The 22,350-nt window shown below is 47.6% G+C and overlaps 1 protein-coding gene across 3 annotated transcripts in view; it reads right to left on the bottom strand.

Annotated features, from left to right (window-relative positions):
• PTPRA (protein tyrosine phosphatase receptor type A) overlaps window positions 1-22,350 on the bottom strand; it is a 150,099-nt gene that overhangs the window by 574 nt on the left and 127,175 nt on the right. For all 3 annotated transcript variants that reach the window (XM_047744412.1, XM_047744411.1, XM_047744413.1), the window contains 10 exons: window positions 21,102-21,221; window positions 20,227-20,393; window positions 19,609-19,744; window positions 18,762-18,911; window positions 17,454-17,547; window positions 17,064-17,140; window positions 16,451-16,585; window positions 7,354-7,479; window positions 7,122-7,273; window positions 481-616 (listed from right to left, as the gene is read on the bottom strand). In XM_047744412.1, the coding sequence (XP_047600368.1) occupies window positions 481-616; window positions 7,122-7,273; window positions 7,354-7,479; window positions 16,451-16,585; window positions 17,064-17,140; window positions 17,454-17,547; window positions 18,762-18,911; window positions 19,609-19,744; window positions 20,227-20,393; window positions 21,102-21,221 (1,293 nt within the window). The remainder of the gene's footprint in view (window positions 1-480; window positions 617-7,121; window positions 7,274-7,353; window positions 7,480-16,450; window positions 16,586-17,063; window positions 17,141-17,453; window positions 17,548-18,761; window positions 18,912-19,608; window positions 19,745-20,226; window positions 20,394-21,101; window positions 21,222-22,350) is intronic.

Here is a 22,350-nt window from a genome sequence, read left to right on the forward strand (position 1 = left end):
AAGCAGATAGGGAGATGGCTGTGTGGCCCGCACCTCACCAGAACTGCCAGGCTGCAGGTAGCCCAGGTCTCAAAGCCTCACCAATGCCTAAACCTCTTAAAATGTATTTTTCTTTCCCCTTAGACATGTCTAGCTCTCCAGGGTTCCGGGGCCCTTCCAGATGTTTGTCCCCATAGTCAGTGGTTACTGGTCACTGAGACGGGCAGAAGCCTGAGCAGAAGAGGAGGCACTCCTGAGTCTTCCCACCCCAGGACCCACAGAGAAGTGCAGAGCCCTGTGGGGCACCCAGGCACCCCAGCACCCCCTTCTAGCCTTCCAAGAGGCCACTCAATTCTCTTACTGCTGACAGGGCTGTGCCCCTCTGCTCTCACTGCCACTGAGGCTCATTCTGTCTGGGGCACCTTGGGGAATGGTGGGCCCCCTGGGAGAGCCTTCCCTGACAGAGAAGGCTGTGGGTGGGAGGTGGTGTGAGCAGCATACCAGTGTCTGGACCATGTGTGGCCTCTGTAGCCGCAGGCTCTTGACAGTCTGGAAGACATCCAAAATCCCCTCCGCTTTCACCCGTTCCAGGACTGTGCTTAGGGCACAGAAGGTCCCCGTCCGTCCTGCCCCCGCACTGTAACAGAGCAGACACTTTTGTTACAGACCGCTGGGCTGGGAAGGTGAAGACAATAGCAATGAGCACATAAAGGCCAAGGTGGAGGTTGGTGCTCATGGGAAGGGGTGGCATCTAATGGAGATGGTGGGGTGGGGGCCCATTTGCTCCTCTCCCCATAAGCCCCCTGCTCACACTGCTCTCGGGGAGGAAGGGGTACCGCCGCTGCCCTTCTTGTACGTCCCACTTTGCCACTGAGGGACTCGCCCATAGGACAGTGGTGAAGAACCTCACACACCCTCCTTCCCACCCAACACTGAGCCTTCTCCATCTACCTGAAAATATACCTGCATTGCCCTGATGTGCTGCTCACTCATGCTGGGATTCTAGTCTCTTTCCTTTCCTGATAAACCCTGCCCCTCTGTGCTGTGTGTATGTGTGTGGGGGGATTCTTTTCCATGACTCTCATTTGCTTCCTAAATCCCAAGAATCCGGACTCTGACACTATCCACTCTGTTCAATGTCATCGGTTCAGACCCTCACTGAGTGCCTTCTGTGTGGCAGGGGCTGTGGCGTGGGGAAAACAACCCCAGACAATAAAGATACGTAGTGTGGGAAGGAAAAAGAGGAACAGGTGTTCCAGGCAGGGTGGTCAGGGGAGGTTCTCTAATAGAGCGTCACATGAGCAGAGACCTGAGGTGAGGGCAAGGCCCAACAGTTATCTATCTGGAAAGGAGTATCTCAGGCACAGGCAGGATGCCTAGGCACGAAAGCTGTGCAGCTGAATCTGATGGCTGGAGGACAAAAAGGAAGAAAGGAGTGTGGTGGGGTGAGGTCTGAGCCCTCAGGGAGAATGCCAGCCCCTGGGTGCACCTCCTGCCTGGCCTAGGCAAGAGCCCTCAGATCAAGTTGGGCCTTATGAATTGTTGTTAGGATTCTCAGTGATGTGACCTGACTGAAGTAAGTTAAGTATGTATGTATGTATGTATGTATTTAACAGAGAGGGAGAGAGAGATCACAAGTAGGCAGAGGCAGGCAGAGAGAGAGGGGGAAGCAGGCTCCCCACTGAGCTGAGAGCCGATGCAGGGCTCCATCCCAGGACCCTGAGATCATGACCTGAGCCGAATGCAGAGGCTGAACCCACTGAGCCACCCAGGCGCCCCTTGACTTAAGTTTTTAGAAGAATCTCTCAGGCTGCTGAGCTGAGAACAGGGGGAAGGGTGGGACAGGGAAACATGTGAGGGCCGTGTAACTACTGGGAAGAGGAGGTGGTGGCTTAGACAGAGGGGTGCTGGTGGAGGGTATGAGAAATACTTGATTCTGAAACTATTTTCCATGTACAGCAAAGTCAAATATTAGATGTGCATATGTGAGGAAAGAGGGAGAACAGTATGGCTCCAAGGCTTCTCATCTGACTTAGCTGGGGGACTGAAATGTCACTTACTGACTGGGGGAAGGCTGGGCAAATAGTGGGCTTAGAAAGAAGGACCAGAAGTTCTGATCCAAACCCTTTAAACTGAAGAAGTGGAAATTTTGAGTAGGTAACTAGACATATATATCTGGAGTTTAGGGGAGAGGATGAACCAGTGATAATGACACAGGAGTTGGTATGAAAGCAAGGGAACAAGATGGGCTGCCTAGGGGAGTGGCTGTTAGTCAACAAAGCGGTCCACCTGGGCCCTGGACCACAGATGGAGAGGCATCAGCCAATGAGGACACAAACCAGAAGAGAAGCTATGCCGAAAGCATTCCCCAGAGAAGCGAGTGGTTAACTGTGTTTAATGCTAATGAAGGTCAAGGGTAATGAGTCAGAAGGATCTCTGGACTCAGCAATGTGGAGGTAATAGGTAGCCCTCACAGGGGCAGTTGCAATGGAGTGGGGAAAGGAGAGGTTAACCAGAATGGGCTCAAGAGAGAACGGGAAGAGAGGAACTGGGGAGTTAGTCTGAACAAATCTTCTGAGAAACCTTACAGAAATACAGAAATACAGGGGTACCTGGTTAAAGGTAAGAGTTTTTAAAATATTAAGATGGGATGCGGCGCCAGGGTGGCTCAGTCCTTAAGCATCTGCCTTCAGCTCAGATCATGATCCCTGGGTCCTGGGATTGAGCCCTCCGTTGGGCTCCCCACTCAGTGGGAAGCCTGCTTCTCCCTCTCCCACTCCCCTTGCTTCTGTTCCCTCTCTGTCTGTCAAATAAATAAATAAAAATCCTAAAAATACATATATATTAAGATGGGAGAAATTATAGCGCATTTGCATGAAGATGGTAGTTATTCAGGTCATCATTCAGAGGGAAACCTGATGATGTAGGACAGTGAAGTCAGGTTCCTAAGGAGACAAAACGGATGGAACTGATAACTGAAGTAGAGGGTGGCTGTGGCAGACAGGCCCTACCACAGCCCCCCAGATCCCTGCCTCGTGGTGTTCACATCTTTATATAATCTCTTCCCCATGAGTGTGGGCAGGATATGTGATATGCTTCTAACCAACAGATAACAGCAAGGGGGATGAGATATACTACACATACATGATTACGTTACATGGGATTGTAACGCCTGTCTTGCAAGGAGACACTCTCTTTTGGTGGCTTAGAAGAGGCAAGCAACCACACAGGGAGGTCGACGTGGCAAGGAACTTCAGTCCAGCAGCCCACAGGGAACTGAATGCTACCAACAACCAAGTGAGCTTAGAAATGGATCCTTCCCGGGGGACCTGAATGGCTCAGTCGGTTAAGCATCTACCTTTGGCTCGAGTCATGATCTCGGAGTCCTGGGACTGAATACCGTGTTGGGCTCCCTGCTCAGAGGGGAGTCTGCTTCTCCCTCTCCCCCTCCCCCTGTGTGTGCTCTCTCACTCTCTCAAATAAATAAATAAATAAATAAATAAAATCTTAAAAAGAAAAAAAAGAAATGGATCCTTCCCATTCAAGCCTCAGACAGGATGACAGCCCTGGTTAGCACCTTGACTACAGTCTTGAGAGACCCTGAAGCACAGGACTCACCCAAGATGTGCTCAGATTCCTGACCACAGAGACTGTGAGATAAATGTGTGTTGTTTTAAGATGCTAAGTTTGTGGTAATACTATTAACAGCAATAGATGGTTAATGCAACTGGCTTCAGAAAGAGGTCAGACAACTCATCCACTGAACAGGAGGGATGCAGGGTCCATAACACCAACGCAGGCGACAGGCAGCTACGTGTTGGGAGCATATGGAAGTTCTGATTGCTTCTCCTTTCTTGGTCAAGCAGAAAAACACTGTCCTCTCTTAAATATGGGGACAGAAGAGATGCTGATGGTATCTAGGTTTGAGAGGAGATGGGAAATAATAATCTAGGACAAAGGCTGGCAAGCCTTTCTGTAAAGGGTCAGATAGAAAATACCTTAGGTTTTGCTGAGAAGAGATAAAATCAGTTATAACTGTACAAACAACTCTGACCTCTTGTGTGCTGAGCAGCCGTAGGAGGCAAGGAGAGCACCATGTATGGTCTCAATTCTGTTGCTGGAGCATGACAGCAGCCAATATGTCACAAATGGGCATAGCTGTGTTCCAATAAAACCTTATATATAGGGGCGTCTGAGTGGCTCAGTCATTAGGCATCTGCCTTTCGGCTCAGGTCATGATCCCAGGGTCCTGGGAACGAGCCCCGCATTGGGTTCCCTGCTCAATGGGGAGCCTACTTCTCCCTCTCCTACTTCCCCTGCCTGTGTTCCCTCTCTTGCTGTGTCTCTCTCTGTCAAATAAATAAATAAATAAATAATTTAATAATTAAAAAAAAAAAAAAACCTCGTATGTAGACACTAAAATCTGAATTTCATGCCATCTTCATGTCATGAAATAGTCTTGATTTTTTAACAATGTAAAAACAGGGGCACCTGGGTAGCTCAGTTGGTTAAGTATCTGCCTTTGACTCAGGTTATGATCCCAGGGTCTTGGGAGCAAGTCCCTTATCAGGCTCCTTGCTCAGTGGGGAGCCTGCTTCTCCCTCTGCTTGTTCTCTGACAAATAAAATCTTAAAAATGTAAAAATAGGGGCGCCTGGGTGGCTCAGTGGGTTAACCTTCTGCCTTTGGCTCAGGTCGTGATCTCAGGGTCCTGGGATCAAGCCCCGAATCGGGCTCTCTGCTCGGCGGTGAGCCTGCTTCCCCCTCTCTCTGCCTGCTTCTCTGCCTACTTGTTATCTCTCTCTGTCAAATAAATAAATAAAATCTTTTTAAAAAAAAAAGTAAAAATATGGGGCGCCTGGGTGGCTCAGTGGGTTAAGCCGCTGCCTTTGGCTCAGGTCATGATCCCAGGTCCTGGGTTCGAGCCCCACATCGGGCTTTCTGCTCAGCAGGGAGCCTGCTTCCTCCTCTCTCTCTGCCTGCCTCTCTGCCTACTTGTGATTTCTCTCTGTCAAATAAATAAATAAAATCTTTAAAAAAAAAATAGTTCTTAGCTTGCAGTTCCACACAAAACCAGGTGGTAGGCCAGATTTGGCACTGGACCCTAGTATGCTCAGCTGTGGTCTGTAACAGTGGAAGGTGCAGGATGGCAAGGCAGCACTAAGGGCCAACCCTAAGGTCAGGAATGTAAACTGAGGCCTGTAACCCAGTGCTTCTCTGCAGCCACACTCAGCAGCATGGCATAAATGCAGGCTACGTAGAGAATCTGGGGTTTGCCAAGAAAGGGTGACCAAGGGAAAGAAAAAAGTGTAGGGAAGGAAGTATTTATTTGGGCGTCCAAGGAATCCTTTTTTCTTAAATTTTTAGTTTATTTTTAATTTTAAATTTTTTTAAAGTACTCTCTACCCCAGTGTGGGGTTCAAACTCACAACCCCAAGTTCAAGAGTTGCATGTTCTACTGAGCCAGACAGATGGGCCACCAAAAAATTCTTTTAATTTTGCCAATCCAGTGGGCACAAAGCTACACTGCATTGTTTTCATTCTCATTCCTCAGAATATTACTAGTAAATTGTAGCATCTTTTTGTGTTCACTGTCCATTTGTATTAGTTGGTGCACTTTGCCACTTTTTTCCTCAAGATATTTTTTAAATGCTTTATTTTTGTATAGGTAGCCAAATTTCAAAACAATCCCAAACAACAAAAGGTTTCCTTCCTACTCCACTTCTTCACTTTCAGACACACTTCCAGGAAAGCGCCAATGTCCTCAGGTCCTCACCTGTCCTTCCAGAGATATTTTTATGCATATACCAACAGAAACATATTTCTGGGTTTTTTTTTTTAAGTTTTTTATGTATGTAAATGATCTCTATCCCCACACAGAGCTCAAACTCACAATCCCAAGATCAAGAGTCGCACACTCCACCCACTGAGCCAGCCAGGCAACTCCCCAACGGGAACACATGTTCTTTCCCTGTCTCCCAGTTGCTTTTGTTCACAAAACAATCCATCTAGAGGATTAACCCACACCCAGTATATAAGCAGCCTCCTCATTAATCTCTATAGCTCGAGACCCATCACAGCGTATTGAGTCAGGCCGCCATTAATATGTTTAGGTAATTTATAATCTTCCACTATTATAAACAGTACTTCAGTCCTGGTGATTATTTATTTCCTTTTGGCCACTTGAAGCACATTTACTGGATACATTCCTAGAGGTTCCTTTGCTCATTTTTCTGTTTTTAAAACCAGTTTGCAGTGATTTATGATATAGTCTTCCAAGAATTTTTTTCCCTAATTATAACAGCAATACAAACTCACGGTAAAATATTTTTCCCCTTAAAATGCAATCTCAAACAACATGCCCCCCAAAAAATTCACCCTTGCCCTCCAAAAGAAGTCCCATTCTCATCTTTCTTCTGTCAATGACAGCAAACATTACCAGTAACCCTGATTTAAACTTGGGATAAACCCTATAACCTTGACTCCTCTTCTCTTTCACATCTGTTTTCAGACTTGCTCATTTTTCTTCAAGCTAGTCTCAAAATAGTTGCCTTTTTCTTTTTTCCTGTCTTTCTTTCTTTCTTTCTTTCTTTCTTTCTTTCTTTCTTACTTTTTTAAGATTTTATGTATTTGAGAGAGTGACAGAAGGAGAGAAGGAGCAGGGGGAGGGGCAGAGGGAGTGGGAGAAGCAGGTTCCCCACTGAGCAGGAAGCCAGACCGGGACTCGATCCTGGGACCCCAGGATCATGACAGGTTCATGACCTGAGCACAAAGCAGATGCTTAACTGACTGAGCCACCCAGGCACCCCTTTCCCTGTGTTTCTTACGGAGGCCAGACCTCACCCCCACAGTGCCCAACTGGACTCTCCACTATCAGTCTCCCCTGTTGCTCGCCTAAACCCTAACACTATCCCAAATGCTCCCCTGCCCAGTATCTTAATGTCATTGGTTCCTTAGCACTTAATGCAAAGTTCAAACTTTATGACCCTCTCTCATTACCTGGAGCTGTGCTGGCCACTAAAATCGAGTGCCAGGTGCTGCTCACCAGTATATCCTGCTCTTGTCTGGCTTTCTCCACTGTCGCTTCCCCTGCCTCCTTCTCCCAGCTTTCTCTCCCATGCCGAGGGCTGGGGAAAGCGGTACCTGCAATGCACGGTGATGGGGTGGTTTCCTGACTGCTGCTGCTGCTTCTGCACGGCTGCGATGATGCTGATCATGCCCTTTCCGTCGCTGGGGATGCCCACTTCAGGCCAGCCGTGGAAGTGGAACTGCCGGATCTGCCGGCTCTTGTTCTCCTTTGGAAGAAGGGTGATCAGAGAGGCAGGGCACCCTGGCTTTTCCCTGTGGGAGGAGCCACACCCCCCAGCCACCTTACCCTGGTGTTGGTGACCAGGAGGTCTCTGACAGTGTAGCTCTCACATTCCTCCTCTTTCTTCAGCTCCACTGTGATATCTCCATAGGACACCACTCCATCAGAGGGCCAGTACTGGGCACACTTCTCCTGGAATGACAAATGGGAGAAGTGAGGGGCTTGGAATACCATGTATGGTAGAGGTGGGGCTGCCCTCTGAGCTGCCTGCTCCCCTCTTACAGTAACCACCTCTTAGAGGACACACGTCATCTCCAAGGTATCAGAGACTCAAGAGTGTCATTACGTTACTTAATATCACTCCAATTCACTTCACTAGGAGCCTCACCAGGACATCTACAGCTGAACTTTTAACAATGTGGATTTGAATTGCGTGGGCCCACTTATACAGAGTGGTACAAATGTATTTTCTCTTCCATGATTTTCTTTTCTTTTTTTTTTAAGATTTTATTTATTTATTTGACAGAGAGAAATCACAAGTAGGCAGAGAGGCAGGCAGAGAGAGAGGAAGCAGGCTCCCTGCTGAGCAGAAAGCCCGATGTGGGGCTCGAACCCAGGACCTGGGATCATGACCTGAGCCGAAGGCAGCGGCTTAACCCACTGAGCCACCCAGGCGCCCCTTCCATGATTTTCTTAATGACATTTTCTTTTCTCCAGTTTAAGAACACAGTACATCATACATAAAACCTAAAATATGTGCTGTTAATGTCATTGGTCAATCTTCAGATCAGTAGTAGGCAATTAATTACATTTTTAAAATTACTTATTTTTTATCAATTATTTTTATTAACATATAATGTATTATTTGCCCCAGGGGTACAGGTCTGTGAATCGTCAGGCTTACATACTTCACAGCACTCACCATATCACATACCCTCCCCAATGTCCATAATCCAGCCATCCTCTCCATAACTCTTCCCCCCAGCAGCCCTCAGTTTGTTTTGGGAGATTAAGAGTCTCTTATGGTTTGTCTCCCTCCTCATCCAATTAATTACATTTTTGATGAGTCAAAAATTATACACAGATTTTTTTTTTTAAAGATTTTATTTATATGGCGCCTGGGTGGCTCAGTGGGTTAAAGCCTCTGCCTTTGGCTCAGGTCATGATCCCAGGGTCCTGGGATAGAGCCCCGCATCAGCCTCTCTGCTTAGCAGGGAGCCTGCTTCCCCGGCCCCTTGCCTGCCTCTCTGCCTACTTGTGATCTCTGTCTGTCAAATAAATAAATAAATCTTTAAAATGTATTTATTTGAGAGAGAAAGAGAGAGGCAGAACACAAGCAGGGGTTGTGGGAGAGGAAGAAACAGACTCCCCACTGGGCAATGAGCCTGATGTGGGGCTCCACCTCAGGATCCCAGGATCATGACTCAAGCCGAAGGCAGACAAGTGACTGAGCCACCAGGCGCCCCCACACAGAGTTTTTTTTTTTTTTAAAATTACAGTTGACACACAATGTTACATATGTTTCAGGTATACAATACAGTAATTCTGCAATTCTATACATTATACTGTGCTCACCACCAGCGCAGCTACCATCTGTCACCACAGAACAGTATTAGCATTCCACTATATTCCCTACGTTGCAGCTTTCATCCCTGTGATATATGCAGATTTCTGACTGCACGGTAGAAAGCGGGGGCTGGCAGTTCATGCCCCCAGCCCCCGTGTTGTTCAAGAGTCAACTGTATATTTAAAAACTTAATTCTTGTCCTGACATAATCATTTAACCTTTTGCTGTTAACTTAGCTACAGTCTAAGTTGCCACACATGACAGGTATCTGAAGAGCTCTGACCATCACCTCTGCTATGTCCAACATTTAAGAGGGAGAGAAGTGGATGTCTTTGCTCCAGTTCCTTTTCTCCCCTTCTTTGCCCCCTTTGGGTGTTTCTACCTCTTAGAAATGCTTACATATGTCAGACTACTAATCCAGAAAAACCGAACCCCACCGACACTGCCACCCAGCCATGGTATACTAGAGCCCAGGCCACAGTATCCTTCCATCCCTTTCCTCTTGATCTTCTGAATCTGCAATGGCACCCACATTTCTGTCTTTGCGAGTGAGTAGGAGATGGGTTACAGCCTGTCTTTGCTGGCATCTGGTTCAATTTCCTCTATAACTATGTATGGGCAGAAGCTGCCTCTTTTTCATCTTTGTCTCCCCGCACCTTGCACACCACCCACACGTGGTAGGCTCTCAGTAGCTGCTAACTGAATTTGTTCAATGTTTGCAGAACTAGTCAGGCTATATGTACATAAATAAAACAATACAGTTATACTGTCCATTTCTTTGGAGCATTTTGGGGAAGATCTTAAATATTTCACTACTGGCAATTTTAAAATCCTCAACCATAAAGGTACTTCACATTCACCGGGAAACTTACAAAAAGTAGAAAAACTGAAATCACTGATAGTCTCTTAGTCCAAATAAAATCATTATTAAAGGTCCATTTTAATGACTCTTCTTGCTTTTCATATGTGTGATGATTCATTACCCCCTTATAAATGACACTGAGGTCATTTTAAAACACAGAATTATCAAAGTGGTGGGGCAGGGAAATGTAACAGACCAATCTTTTCTACATATACCCAGTTGGGAGTCCTGCGGATGCTGATGGTTGGGGCTCCAGGTGCTCTCCTCAACTAGAACAGCTTTAAAAAAAATTCTAAGGCTCTTAAACAGAGATTATGTTGGTTTTTAGGGCACTGGTGGGTGGAATGAATTTTGCTACCAGAGTTCCCTCCCAATACTGCCCTCACACAGTTTATCAGCCAGGACTGAAGACTGGACTTTAAAACCATTACAAGTGCTGAGATCCAAATGGACTTGAGAGAAATGGAGTGTGTATGAGCTAGAATCATACTACGACTAGAAAAAGAAATAATATGGTCCCCCCACTTCATGGCTTTCAGATATCTGAGACCCTAGTTTTGGTGGTGAGGCACAACAAAGAAAAGGGGCTGACTGGAAGAAAGCCACCAGGGATACAGCGTTAGGGAACTATTAAGAGAGTCCTCTCTTAAAACTGTGGACAGGGAGGGAACGCCCCGGTGGCTCAGTCTGTTAAGCCTCTGCCTTCGGCTCAGGTCATGATCCCAGGCTCCTGGGATCGAATCCTGCATCGGGCTCTCTGCTCAGCAGGGAGCCTGCTTCTTTCCCTGCTGCTTGTGTGCTCTCGCTCTCTCTCTCTCTCTCTGACAAACAAATAAATAAATAAAATCCTAAAACAAACAAATAACTGTGGGTAGGGAATCAGTCAACAGTAAAAGCAAACAGGGAGCCTGCTGTGGCTAGTTTAATGGGGACAACTCCCAAAGTGACTACACATGGTTGGGACCAACCAAGAGGTTAGATTAATGCCACAGTAAGTTTCAAGGTGACACAGTTTTGTAGGTGAATAGGTAAGGAGACAAGCCTGGTAAACTTATGGGATTAGGATTTCTTTCAAAAAGATTTTATTTATGGGGTGGCCTGGGTGGCTCAGTGGGTTAAGCCGCTGCCTTCGGCTCAGGTCATGATCCCAGGTCCTGGGTTCGAGCCCCACATCGGGCTTTCTGCTCAGCAGGGAGCCTGCTTCCTCCTCTCTCTCTGCCTGTTTCTCTGCCTACTTGTGATTTCTCTCTGTCAAATAAATAAATAAAATCTTAAAAAAAAAAAGATTTTATTTATTTATTTATTTGTTTGTTTATTTATTGGGGAGAGAGATCAAGCACTCACGAGAACAAGCAAGCATGAGCAGGAGGGAGGAAGCTGAGGGAGAGGGAGAAGCAGGCTCTCTGCTGAGCAGGGAGCCTGATGTGCCGTTTAATCTGAGGACTCTGAGCTCATAACCTGAGCAGAAGGCAGACACTTAACTGACTGAGCCACCCAGGCGCCCCAGGGTAAGGGTTTAAGGGATGATGATACAGAGAAGCCACATAAGACAATTACAAATGTTAGACTAATGGCAAGCAACTCATTACACTCAGCCAGGCGAAGGTTACAGGGTTTATTTAATTTGGCTCTCCGAGTGGGCACAATACAAACAGAGGAGGCAAGCTGGACTTAAAAAACAAAGCCAGCTATATAAGAGAAAAAGGCAACAACTAAGGGAAATGGCAGTCCAGAGGTGCCTCTCATGGCTGTGGGGAGGGCGATGGCAGAAAGAGTGGGGTCTAAAGCAGCACTAGTTCAGGAGGCTGAGTTAAGCTGCTGGAAGGCAAGGTTTTGAGGGAGGTTTTGGGATACTCAACAAGAGTAGAGTCAGTTTAGAGATGCTCCTCTGGGGCAAAGGTGAGGAACCCTGTTCCTTAAGAAGCAGAACACGGGCCTGAGGGATCCAGAGCAGGGGCCAGCAGTGGCTGCACCTACTGATGCCCAGGGCTACGCAGGCCCCGGGGATCCTGCTGAAGAGGGAGACATGAGAGCACAGAGCGGAGACCAGGCTTGTGCAGAACACAAAGCAGTGACAAATACAGAACCTCCTGTCAAGGAGTAGGCTATGACCCATCTCAGAAGCCATGCCCCACTTAGCAGCTAGATGGCAGAAGGGAACAAGGGAAAATGGAAACCAGTAGAGTTAAATTAAGCAAGTGAAACTATGAGAAAGAAGGACCCAATTCAAGTCTTGGGACTAGATGTCAACATTTCTGAAAGGCTCCTAAATTTTGTATGCTGGGTAAATTTTCCCTCATGATCTCAGGAAGCCCAAAGAAGAGTTTAAGGAGTGACCACAGTTAGAATTCTATTTTTGAAATGATCTCTGGTTGCCATGGGAAGTGACTAAAAGTGGGCAAGAGTGGAAGTGGGTAGATGGGCTGTCAAGCTACTGAGTGGTTTAGGTGAGCAGACGATGGTTTTGAGAAGGGGCCCACAGCTGTGCTGGAGAGAGGTGGACACACTCAACATATGTTAGGCCTCACTGATGTGGGAACCAAAGAAAGGGGAGTGATGAAGGTGGTTACTAGACTTCTGACATGAACAACTGCACAAAAGGCTGGACCACTTACTGAGATGGTAAGAGCAGCTCGGACTAGTACTGGGAAGGAGGAAATCAGGTTTCATCCAGGCCAGGTGGAGTTCGAGATCCTTAACAGTCATGTGAAGATATCCAGTGGGCACAGGGGTACACCAGTCCACAACTGGGAAGTTGACACCGATTTGGGAACCTCCAGCATATAAATAGCATTCCAAGCCGCAGGACTACATGAGGTCCTCAAGGGAAACTGTTAACTACAGAGGGTGAAGGCCAGAGTCTAGGGCACTTCAGTGATTAGAGGTCACAGACGAGGAGCCAGATTGTGAGATAAGGTGCCAAGAAAATAAAAGACCAGGAGAGAACAACAAATGTTAGCAAGGAAAGGATTATAATAATGATAAGTCATAAAAACTCTAGAGAGAGTAAGGAGGAAGGTAAGAACACGAGGGGAGTCGGGGCTGAGGAAGTGGAGGAGTCCATGGCTCTGAAAGAGGACTTCAACCACCTCCATTTTCACCTCAGTCTGCATTTTCTGATTAAGTTTTTCTCTCCAGCTTCTCTCTTAATTCAGGCAAAAGACCTGGCCAGCAAAGCATCTAGGGATGGGAACCGAAACTACCCCTCAAGCAATGATGACTGCCCTGGCCTCAGAAAGACCCCAAATGACTAGACTGACCCCAAGACAGTGAACAACCTGACCGTTCTGCCCACCTGCGTGTACCCACTGACCTTTATCCCACAACTTCCTTAAATGAACCTAGAACTATTTTCTGCGTTTGTTAAAAAATTTTTTTATCTTCTGCACTTTGGACACAGTCTCTGAGATGTTAGTCCACTGTCTTGGACTCAGTGCTGGCCTCACTGAAATAAATTCCTTTCTTGTTTCACCTTTGCTGGGCTCTCTCTGCCTTTGGATTGTCAGTGGCAAGTGGCTGAACTGGGCCTGTTTGGGAGCCCTGGAGCTCTTGAGCCCTTGGACCCTGGGCACAGCTAGAGACCTGGTGAAGATAAAAACTATGGAGTAAGAGGTGGGAAGTAGTGAGGTGGATACTCGCCAGATGGTGAAGCAGGGCAGGATGCAGGGTGCCTGGTGCTGAGAGCCCAAAGGCAGCACAGATATGGGCAAGGACTTGATCTGAGTGGGTGGCTGAGGTAGCCAAGAGACTGAAAGACCAAGGGTAAATGGATCACCTCCATGGATACTTATCCCTTCAAGAGCAGAGGCAGGCATAGGGGCCGCCAAGGGGCAATAAGCCAGGTGTTAAAATCCTCAGTAGCTCAGGGTGGGAGACGGGAATAAGTGCTCAATCCAGTAGCAGAATACTTGGGAATGGGACTTTAATCTCAGATTTACAGATTCTAGATAACGATATCCTAAAGAAGCTGCAAGAGAAGCTTTTGTGTCTTTGCTCCTGCTGCCTTTCCCCTCCTCCTCCTAGATAGCACCTAGTGTCTTTCATGGTCTGAGGCTGACAACAGTGATGAGGACACAGAGCTTTGTGACAGGCATCTGATGCAATCTCATTCTACTGATTCTGGATAAGTGGAACACAACCCTGGGTGGGGCTGACCCCATGCAGAAACTGCTAGAACTGCTCTGCCCCCTCAGATGAATGGTCCAACCTAAGCTATTGAGGGAACAGGCCTTACCAAGCATGTTGGTGGACCCCTCTGGTTAAGATGGAGTGGGGAAGAGGTGGGGGAAAGAAACAGGGAGAGTGCCCGTTTACTGCACTGGGCCATCATAAACACTGTGTTGGATTTTAAGTTAAGAGGATTTTAAGTTTTAATTCTTTCGGGATTTTAATGTATATAAAATTGACAATTTAGGATTAAGACATTTTCCTTGGGACTTTAAAACCAGGTGTAGGGAGTAGTGGTGTCATGTTGTGTAAATGTAGATAGCTTTCACTGTATCCTTTAGGTTCCTGTTAGTATCTCTGGAGGCTACATTGATAAGACGAATGGGAGATGGAACAGGAAGGGAAATCCTGTCTTAGGGGGCAGTGAGGCCTTATAAAGAATGTCATTAATGTCTTGTTCTGATTCATTTCAGAAGCTTCTAAGGGCAAGAGCTGCTGTCTATTTCACAGGCCCCGCAGAGAGGAAAGAAGGCAGAGTGGTAGGTAGAGGGGACTGCAGGCTTCATCAAGGGGTGGGAGACTGTGTATGCACGTGGCTCTTTTCCCCATCTCCATCCTTAACTCTCACTAGGTTTCCTTCAAGGATGGAAGGGCTTCATAATCCCACGGGAAGAAGTCTGAGGTATTCAGTGGGCCACATTTTATTGCAGGGCAGTGGGCTGAGATGATACTTGTGCTTGCTATCCCAGTGCTTCTCCCTGCAATATGGGCCTGCGTGTCACAGATCTGGAGATGGGCAGTGTGGGGATAACCTCAGGCAGGTCCATGGCTCCTCTGCACCTTCCATCCCAGCTTATTAGAGGGGGCCAGGAAACAAACACCTGGCTCCTGATAACGTAGTAGCTCACTGCCCAACTGCAGAGCCAGGAACTGTGCCCCAAACCTTTCACCTCATCAGTACTGTTATTAATGACAGATGAAGACCTCTGAAGTATGTCTATTGATGAGGGACATGAGAGAAATCTGGAAGGAATAGCTAATGAGTTAAGTGATTAAAACTGGAAAAAAAATCCTGACATACAGAATATCAGAGTGTGCAAATATGTATAAAGCTATATCAAAGTTAAAATAAACAAACTGTGCAAGTACAGAATGGGGAAGGTGTAGCTAGTAACAACTAACATAAAATACACTTAGTGATTTTTTTAACTGGCTGTAAATTCAGTGAGTCCTAAGTGGGTGCCATCCTTAATTCTTCACCCTGCTTCACTATCTTTTGGCACAGACCCTTTGTCACCATCTGTACTAAGTCCTGGCCATCGGCAGTACCGTCACAGCCTTCTTTCTCCTTGTGCTGTGCTCATTTTGCATCTGCCCTCGTCACTGAGCCAGAGGGACTTTCAAAAAAAACACAAAGCTGATATTGTCAAGGGCTCTGAAACTGCAGCTCAGAAAGACCTTTATCACCAGGCCCTTGCTGGTTTCTCCAGGCTCCTTCTCTCAATTCTGATCCCTGTTAAGTCACACACCAGGCACAATGAAGTGCCCGTTTACTGCACTGGGCGATCATAAACACTGTGTGAACACAGACTGGGCCACCCAGCATACAGCGAGGGGGGCAAAGCAGGAAGAGAAAGAGTGACCCCTGAGATGGAAAGTGCTCAGTAGAGGCTGTGTGACTGTGACTCAGGAACAGCAGATCCCTCACACTGGGGGCGGGGCATAACCCAAGGGGGCCTCTAAGGTCTGTTACATTCTGAGTTCCCAGACAATTCTACTTTTTAACTGATTTGAGGATGTTTTCTTTTCTTTTTAAGAGTTAGCTTTTTTTTTTTTTAAGATTTTATTTATTTATTTGACAGAAAGAGAGAGATCACAAGTAGGCAAAGAGGCAGGCAGAGAAAGGGGGGAAGAGAGCTGCTGAGCAGAGGGAAGCTCCCTGCTAAGCAGAGAGCCTGAAGCTGGGATCGATCCCAGGAACCTGAGACCATGACCTGAGCAGAAGGCAGAGGCTTAACCCACTGAGCCACCCAGACGCCCCGAGGATGTTTTCTTTAAAAGATTTCCTTGTTATTGAATGTCAGCTTATTTCTTCTGTTATTTCTATTATTAATGTCAGCTTATGCATTTCTTCTATTATTTCTATTACTTCTCAGGTTCTACTGTTTTCTGTAGTCTGCAAAGAGGCAAATCATCTTCCCACAGTTCTCTAGTTCATTCTTCTGGCCTGGAAGGCAACTTCTTTTATGGACACTCAGAAGTTCCACATCAGATCCTTGGTCTGGCTCTGTATCCCTCATTTCGCTAGCTCTGCCCTGTCTGGGGGCGGTGAGAGGAGGCGGCTAGCACAAAGCTAGGCTGCAGGCAACCATATTTAGGAGAGAAGTTAAGAGGCAGGAACTGTTGGGGGTCTCAGACCACACTGCTCTTCCAATACTGAGAGAAGCTCCTGATAGCTCAGATCAACTGCCTGGATATGGCTCTTTGGACAGTTTAAGCCAAACACAGCTCCCCTCCACCCCTATTCCTGTGCTGTCTCCCACAGCCCAGGACGTCATTGAACTCACCTGGCCTCTCTCCTCCAGTTCTGTTAGCATCACGATAGAGCAGGATTTCCACTCCCAGATCATTCGCCAGAAGTCCTCAATGGTGTGGAGAAGAGGGCCCTGGCTGGCGATGTAGGAGTCCTTCTGCCGGTAGCCCTATACACACCAGGCCCATGGTAGGAGTAAGGTGGTTTAATAGGGAGGGGCTAGCAAAGAAGGCCACTAAAATGGGATGGGGCTGCTTGGAGGCAAATTCATCCCAGGCAGAACTCCCCTTTGGCTAAGGACCAAATCTTGTCTGAAATGCTGGTCTCTTTCTATGAGGGTGAGGGAAAGAGGGGCTGGAGCTAGGATGAAGAGAACAAGAATGGGAAAAAGCAGAGGCTTTCAGCCCTTGGCTGTGGTCTGTGCTATGAACTTTTCCCTCCAGTTATTACTGTGGTGTCTGCCCTGTTTGCCTCACCACCTTCTGCTCTCAGGAGCCTGACACACCTAGTGTGCAGGCTAGGTACTGGTTCTGTATTTCATGACTGACAAAAGCACAACCCTCCCAAGCACTGGGAGGGTGGCACTGCAAGGCCCAGACAGATTTCCATGGAGGGTGGGGAGCTCTGGGGACACAGCCACCACTTACATCAATGAAGGATGCATTCACGTAGTCCGTGTTCTCCTCACCCCTCTTAACTGGAATGATCACTCTGTTGAATTCATCTGCAGAAGGACAGAAGCTGTGGCTCCCCGATGGCACCTGCCCTCTCCTACCTCTCCTTCAATCTTTCCCTCCCACCCAGGCCCTGGGGAGGTATAATCCCAGCTGGGCAATAACGTGCCAGTTCCCAGGCCAGGAGGGAGAAACCTTTTGGCCTTCATGTTTTTTTTTTGTTTGTTTTTTGTTTTTTAAATTTCCAGAAGCCACTAAAAACCTAAGAGCAAAAAGAGGCAATACTCTAATTCTGGTCTCCAAGCTGAGAAGTGGAAGAAGGGATGGGACACCAAGACTTTGGAGTGGGGAGAGGACTCTTACATGGAATGATCTGTAGAACTCGGTTCTTCTTCATGTTGGCTGGAAGGTTTCCAGTCCGCATCTTGTCATTCTGGATTTTGATTGACGTTAACTTCTGAATTGGGAAGAAAGGGGAAACATTCCTCATCTCTGTAACTTGGAAAGATGATGCCTGTCAGACCTGCATCTTCAGGCTACTTCGGCTGCAAAGTGCTCCTCCCTGGAGCCCTGACTTCCACTTCCACATGTTCTTTCTGGAACACCATTTCTTCTATCACAAGTTCAGCGAACAAGCCAAGAGTGTTTGGGAAACACTGCCTTGCGGACTCCTTGTGGACCCTTCTGGGATTCCCTGGAGCTAGAATTTGATGATCCTGGAGTAAGGATCCTGGCTTCATAGGAGGGAGTGAGCCTGCCTCCACTCCAGAGGCTGTCTTGGACTCATTTGAAAACCTTATTCAAATGCACATGCTCCCTTCTCCTGATTCTGAGGTTCCTTCTTGATCCTTGCTACTTAAAATGTAGCCCATGAACCAGCAACAGTCTCATGACATTAGAAATGCAGAATCAGGCCCTAACTCTCTCTCTCCCTGGCAAATCATAACCTGCATCTTAACGGGATCCTACAGTAATCTGTGTGCACATTCTAGATAGAGAAGAACTACTTTAAGGGATGTGGTCCTTCCCACTGCAACCCGGAATCTCTTCTTCTGGGAACAGTTATGTTGACAAGAGTGTGACATACTCCTTCAGTGTGCTGAGAACCACTATCTAATGGTTGACAGCAGAGGTCAACAACCTATGGTCCATGGGCCATATCTGGCCTGCTGCCTATAAAAAAAACACAGCCATGGAAACACAGCCAGGCTCACCTGTTTATGTAGCAACTCTGGCTGCCCTGGTGCTACAGCAACAGTGTTAAGCAGTTTCAAAAGACAGACTATACTGCCTGTAAAGCCTAAAATGTCTATTGTCTGGTCCTTACACAAAAGGTCTACTGCTGCTGTACATTATAATACATACAATAATATGCCCGTTGGCAGGAGAAGTGGGCTGGGGGACTTAAACAAAATACCACTGCCAGATTTTTTTGTTTTGTTTTGTTTTTTCTTCTTTCCTCCTAACAAAACCCAAGTGATTCTAACATGCAGGACGGGTTGAAAATGACTAAGTTATGAATAAAGGGCAAGAAAGCCACTGCTTTAACCACATACATATTTTACAAGGGGATTCCCCATTTGTTGCTAAATCTCTAAGAGCCAAGCATTCCATATTCCCCAGAGCACATAGATCCTTCAGTCTGAAAGACGGAGTTCAGATCCAACTCACCTTAAATTCCTCCTCTAATCCATTGTTGCTGGTCCCTGGAATTTTGTTGTAAATTTTCTGCAGATGTGTTTCTAGAGAGGTCACCTCTAGTTCTGTATCTCCATAGAGATAATGCTCCAGAAGGGCTTGGTATATGAAGACATATTGCATCTGAAATGCCATGATGCCCAAGTTCCCAGTTATACACAACATGTCTCTGTGGCGCCAGATGACCCCCTTCCACCCCCAAATCACTCAAGTCCACTTCTCCTTTGATCCTAGCAGGTATAAAATTATTCACTCGTTTCCTGGTTCAGTGAGGCAGGACTTCAAATGCATGAATCCCTGGGTTGGGGGGTATGTGCTTAACTTGGGAGGGAGGGTCCTACTCTGGCAGCCTCCTAGAGTGCAAGCCTGGAGGGAAGGACAAACCCAACTCCTGCTCATTCTGACAGCACAGATTGAACAGTCTGAAGGGCTGTCAGAGCCTGGTGACATATGAAACCTGGGCCAGCCTCCCTCCCAGTGCTGTGCCCTTTGAATCCCATGTCCCAACCACCGAACTGATCCTACTGCTGCTCCTGGACATGGCTAAGCTGAGTCACAATTCTGTGGGCACTGGTTCTCTCAGCTGCTTGCATGCATGCTTGCAGGACCTGTTCCTCATCCACAGAGTCTAGTGCAAATGACACATGCCTTTCCAACTCCCCTGTGCCCCATGTCTCCTTTAAGACGTAGTTTATAAGGGTCCTTCATCACATTGCATGACGATTATTTACAATAACCTAGGAGGCTGAGTAATCCATGATGCTAGTAGGTGTTTTGGTCCTGGAATGCCCTCTGCCCACCTTACCCACAAATCACTCACGTCTGTTTGCACCATCTGGCAGCGCTGGGCCCGGATCCGGCTCACAAAGCCATACACGTCCACTTTCCGCTCTGTATGCATCATGTCCAGCATGGCATCAATGACAACAAAGGTACCTGTACGCCCTACACCCGCACTGCAGCCAGAGAGCAGGGGTGTTACTAGGCTCGCCAGCATGCCTTGTGGAAGCATACAGGGAGGGGGTAGCAGAGGCCAGGACTCTTTCTTCAGGCCAGTACATTCTAATTCTGAATGGGGAATAGCTGGAAGACTGATGGAGCCAACAACCCCACTATACCTTTGGTTATCAGGACCAGGGAATCCTGATACTTAGAAAGGTGTGAAAGCACCAAGCACACAAAACACACTAAATCTAGCTTTCTGGCTTCATAGCAGTGGTCTCCCCACCCCCTGTCTTGAAGGACTGCCCTTCCCTCTTTCCTCAAATGGTCTATCCCAGCACCAAAACTTGAGTCTGGCTGCTGCCCCAAGACCCTAACAGCTTATCTGCTCTGTGTCAGCCTCCTCTCATCAGCCAGGGCCCCTGTGTTTTCCTTTGCTCTGACCATGGGTACAGAATATGGTATAAGCGGGAAGCCAAGGGTCAGCCACACTGACCTGCAGTGGACCACGATGGCCCCTGCATACTGAGGGTTACAGGCTTTCACCTTCTTGAGAAACTTGAGCATGCCGATAGGGGTGAAAGGCACCCCAAAGTCTGGCCAGCTGGTAAAGTGGAACTGAGTGATGAGGCGCTGTGGCTTCCTGTTGGTCACGTCGCCCACCTGTGGAGTGAGGAGATCCTGTGTGTGGGCCCTGATAACCTGGGGCAGGGCAGTGCCAGGGGTAGGGAAGCTTAAAAGCCAGGGCCAGATGTGGTTGTCAGTGACAATGGGGAAGTGAGAGACTATCCAAAGAAAAGTTAACCACGGAGAGAGGATCTCTTCCCAGGAACCCCATGGGGTAAGGCAGGGCTCTCACAATTATTCTCAGTTAACAGATGTGAAACGTGAAACTCAGAGAGTTGACCCTGTCAAGGTCTCAGAACTAATTAACAGCAAGGTCAGAACTAAAATGCAGGTCTCCTGATTCTTGGTAAGGCCTCTTTTCACAGCACTACTGTGCCCCTTAGCTAAAGGCAAACTTTGCTCAAGCTTCCAGGGTCACTCAGGAGGACCAAGAGCAGGGGCCACCACATCCCTGATGTCAAGATCCTTTGGAGTAAGAGAAGGTGAGTACCCAGAAGATTATACCACATCCGAGAGACACTTGGTTCATAACTACAATGATGAAACACTATCTCAATAATACGTTTATCTTCCCGGTCATGAAAATGCTCCTCCCTTAGCTTTGACAGAATTCCCTAAGAGCCCAGATGTCTGGTTTCAGAGCCCAAACAGACCTCAGTGATTCCTGACCTGAGTAAGAGAGGGGTAACCCAGTCTGTTCCACCTTCCCAGTAGTCAGCAGAGAAAGGAGGCAGGAGACAGTACCTGCTGAATGCAGAACTTCCGCACTGTGTAGTCCACCAGGACAGTCACATCCTCTACTGACACACGAATATTCCCGTAGGTCCAGCAGCCTTGGTCTGGCCAGTACTGGGCACACTTACACTGGAAAGGAACAGACATGCATCCCCTGATGACCTCAGACCTCCCGCCCCCAGCAGACATGAAGAACCTGAAGGAAAGGACCACAAAAGCCCAGACAGAAGTCCCCAGAAAGCCCCCAGAGAAGGCCTCTTCTCTCACCTTGGTCCCTGCAGACTTATTTTACTGTTCTTTTTTCAAGTTTCTCAGCTTCCATCCTGTTCAGCAGAATCTCTTGACTTTTACACAGCCCCAGCCCTATACTTCTCCTTCTTTCCCACTCCTGTTCCCTTAGTTCAGGTCAAAATGGGCATTACTTTACCTACAAAATGTGCCCTTCCACAATACCCAGGTTATGATCTAGGGACAGGCCTGTCTGATCCCCTGGAACCAGCAACCTGCTGAGGGGCTTACCAAGGCAGGATGATGCCTTCTCTGGTGCCTGGGCCCTGAACAGCTCCTGAGAGTAAGAGGTCAGGTCGGAGGAAATGAACCTATAGCCCAGCCCTAGTGCTATCCCTCCTAAGCACTGGAGAGCGGCTGATCAACACATCCAACACCCCACGGTGGGGATCAAGGGAACTTAAGGGCCATTTTGAAAAAAGACTGCCATGAATGGGGGTTCCTCTCTGGAGCTTGATCCAGAGCTCAAGACTGGTTCTGGCCGTGACACAGTGATAGGGCTGGCCAGGCACAGACTTGGTGGCCAGAGCACGAAAAGAAAAAAAAAGGACCAGTCAGAAAGCTGCTTGCACAAAGATCAGGTCAGGGCCTCAGATTCCCCCTTGCACTCCACAGGGTCTCAGTTTATAAAGCTCCATCTGCTGACTCCGAGGAGGTACAGGAAACCAGGAGAATGAGGGACTGGAGAGGCACAGGGAAAAAAGCTCCTCTGTAGCTTTTCCTTGGCAAATGGCCCAAGTCTTTCTTCTAGGTTGTTTTGAAACCACAGTGAGTTGCCTGACTATCAGACATGGGGAACGTGCCCTCGGCGCACCCCTGAGGTTCATCTGAGACCTCTAGGCCCTAAGAAAGTCTAGGAAGTGCACCGGTCTGGGTTCTGTCTGGATGACTGGCACAGAAGCCACAAAGGATGCACAAAAGAGGGACACCCCAGGCTCAAACAGGAATTCCTCTGCTGGTCATGCCTATC

Source organism: Lutra lutra, chromosome 9, assembly GCF_902655055.1.
Source record: "Lutra lutra chromosome 9, mLutLut1.2, whole genome shotgun sequence".
NCBI classification, from domain to species: domain Eukaryota; kingdom Metazoa; phylum Chordata; class Mammalia; order Carnivora; family Mustelidae; genus Lutra; species Lutra lutra.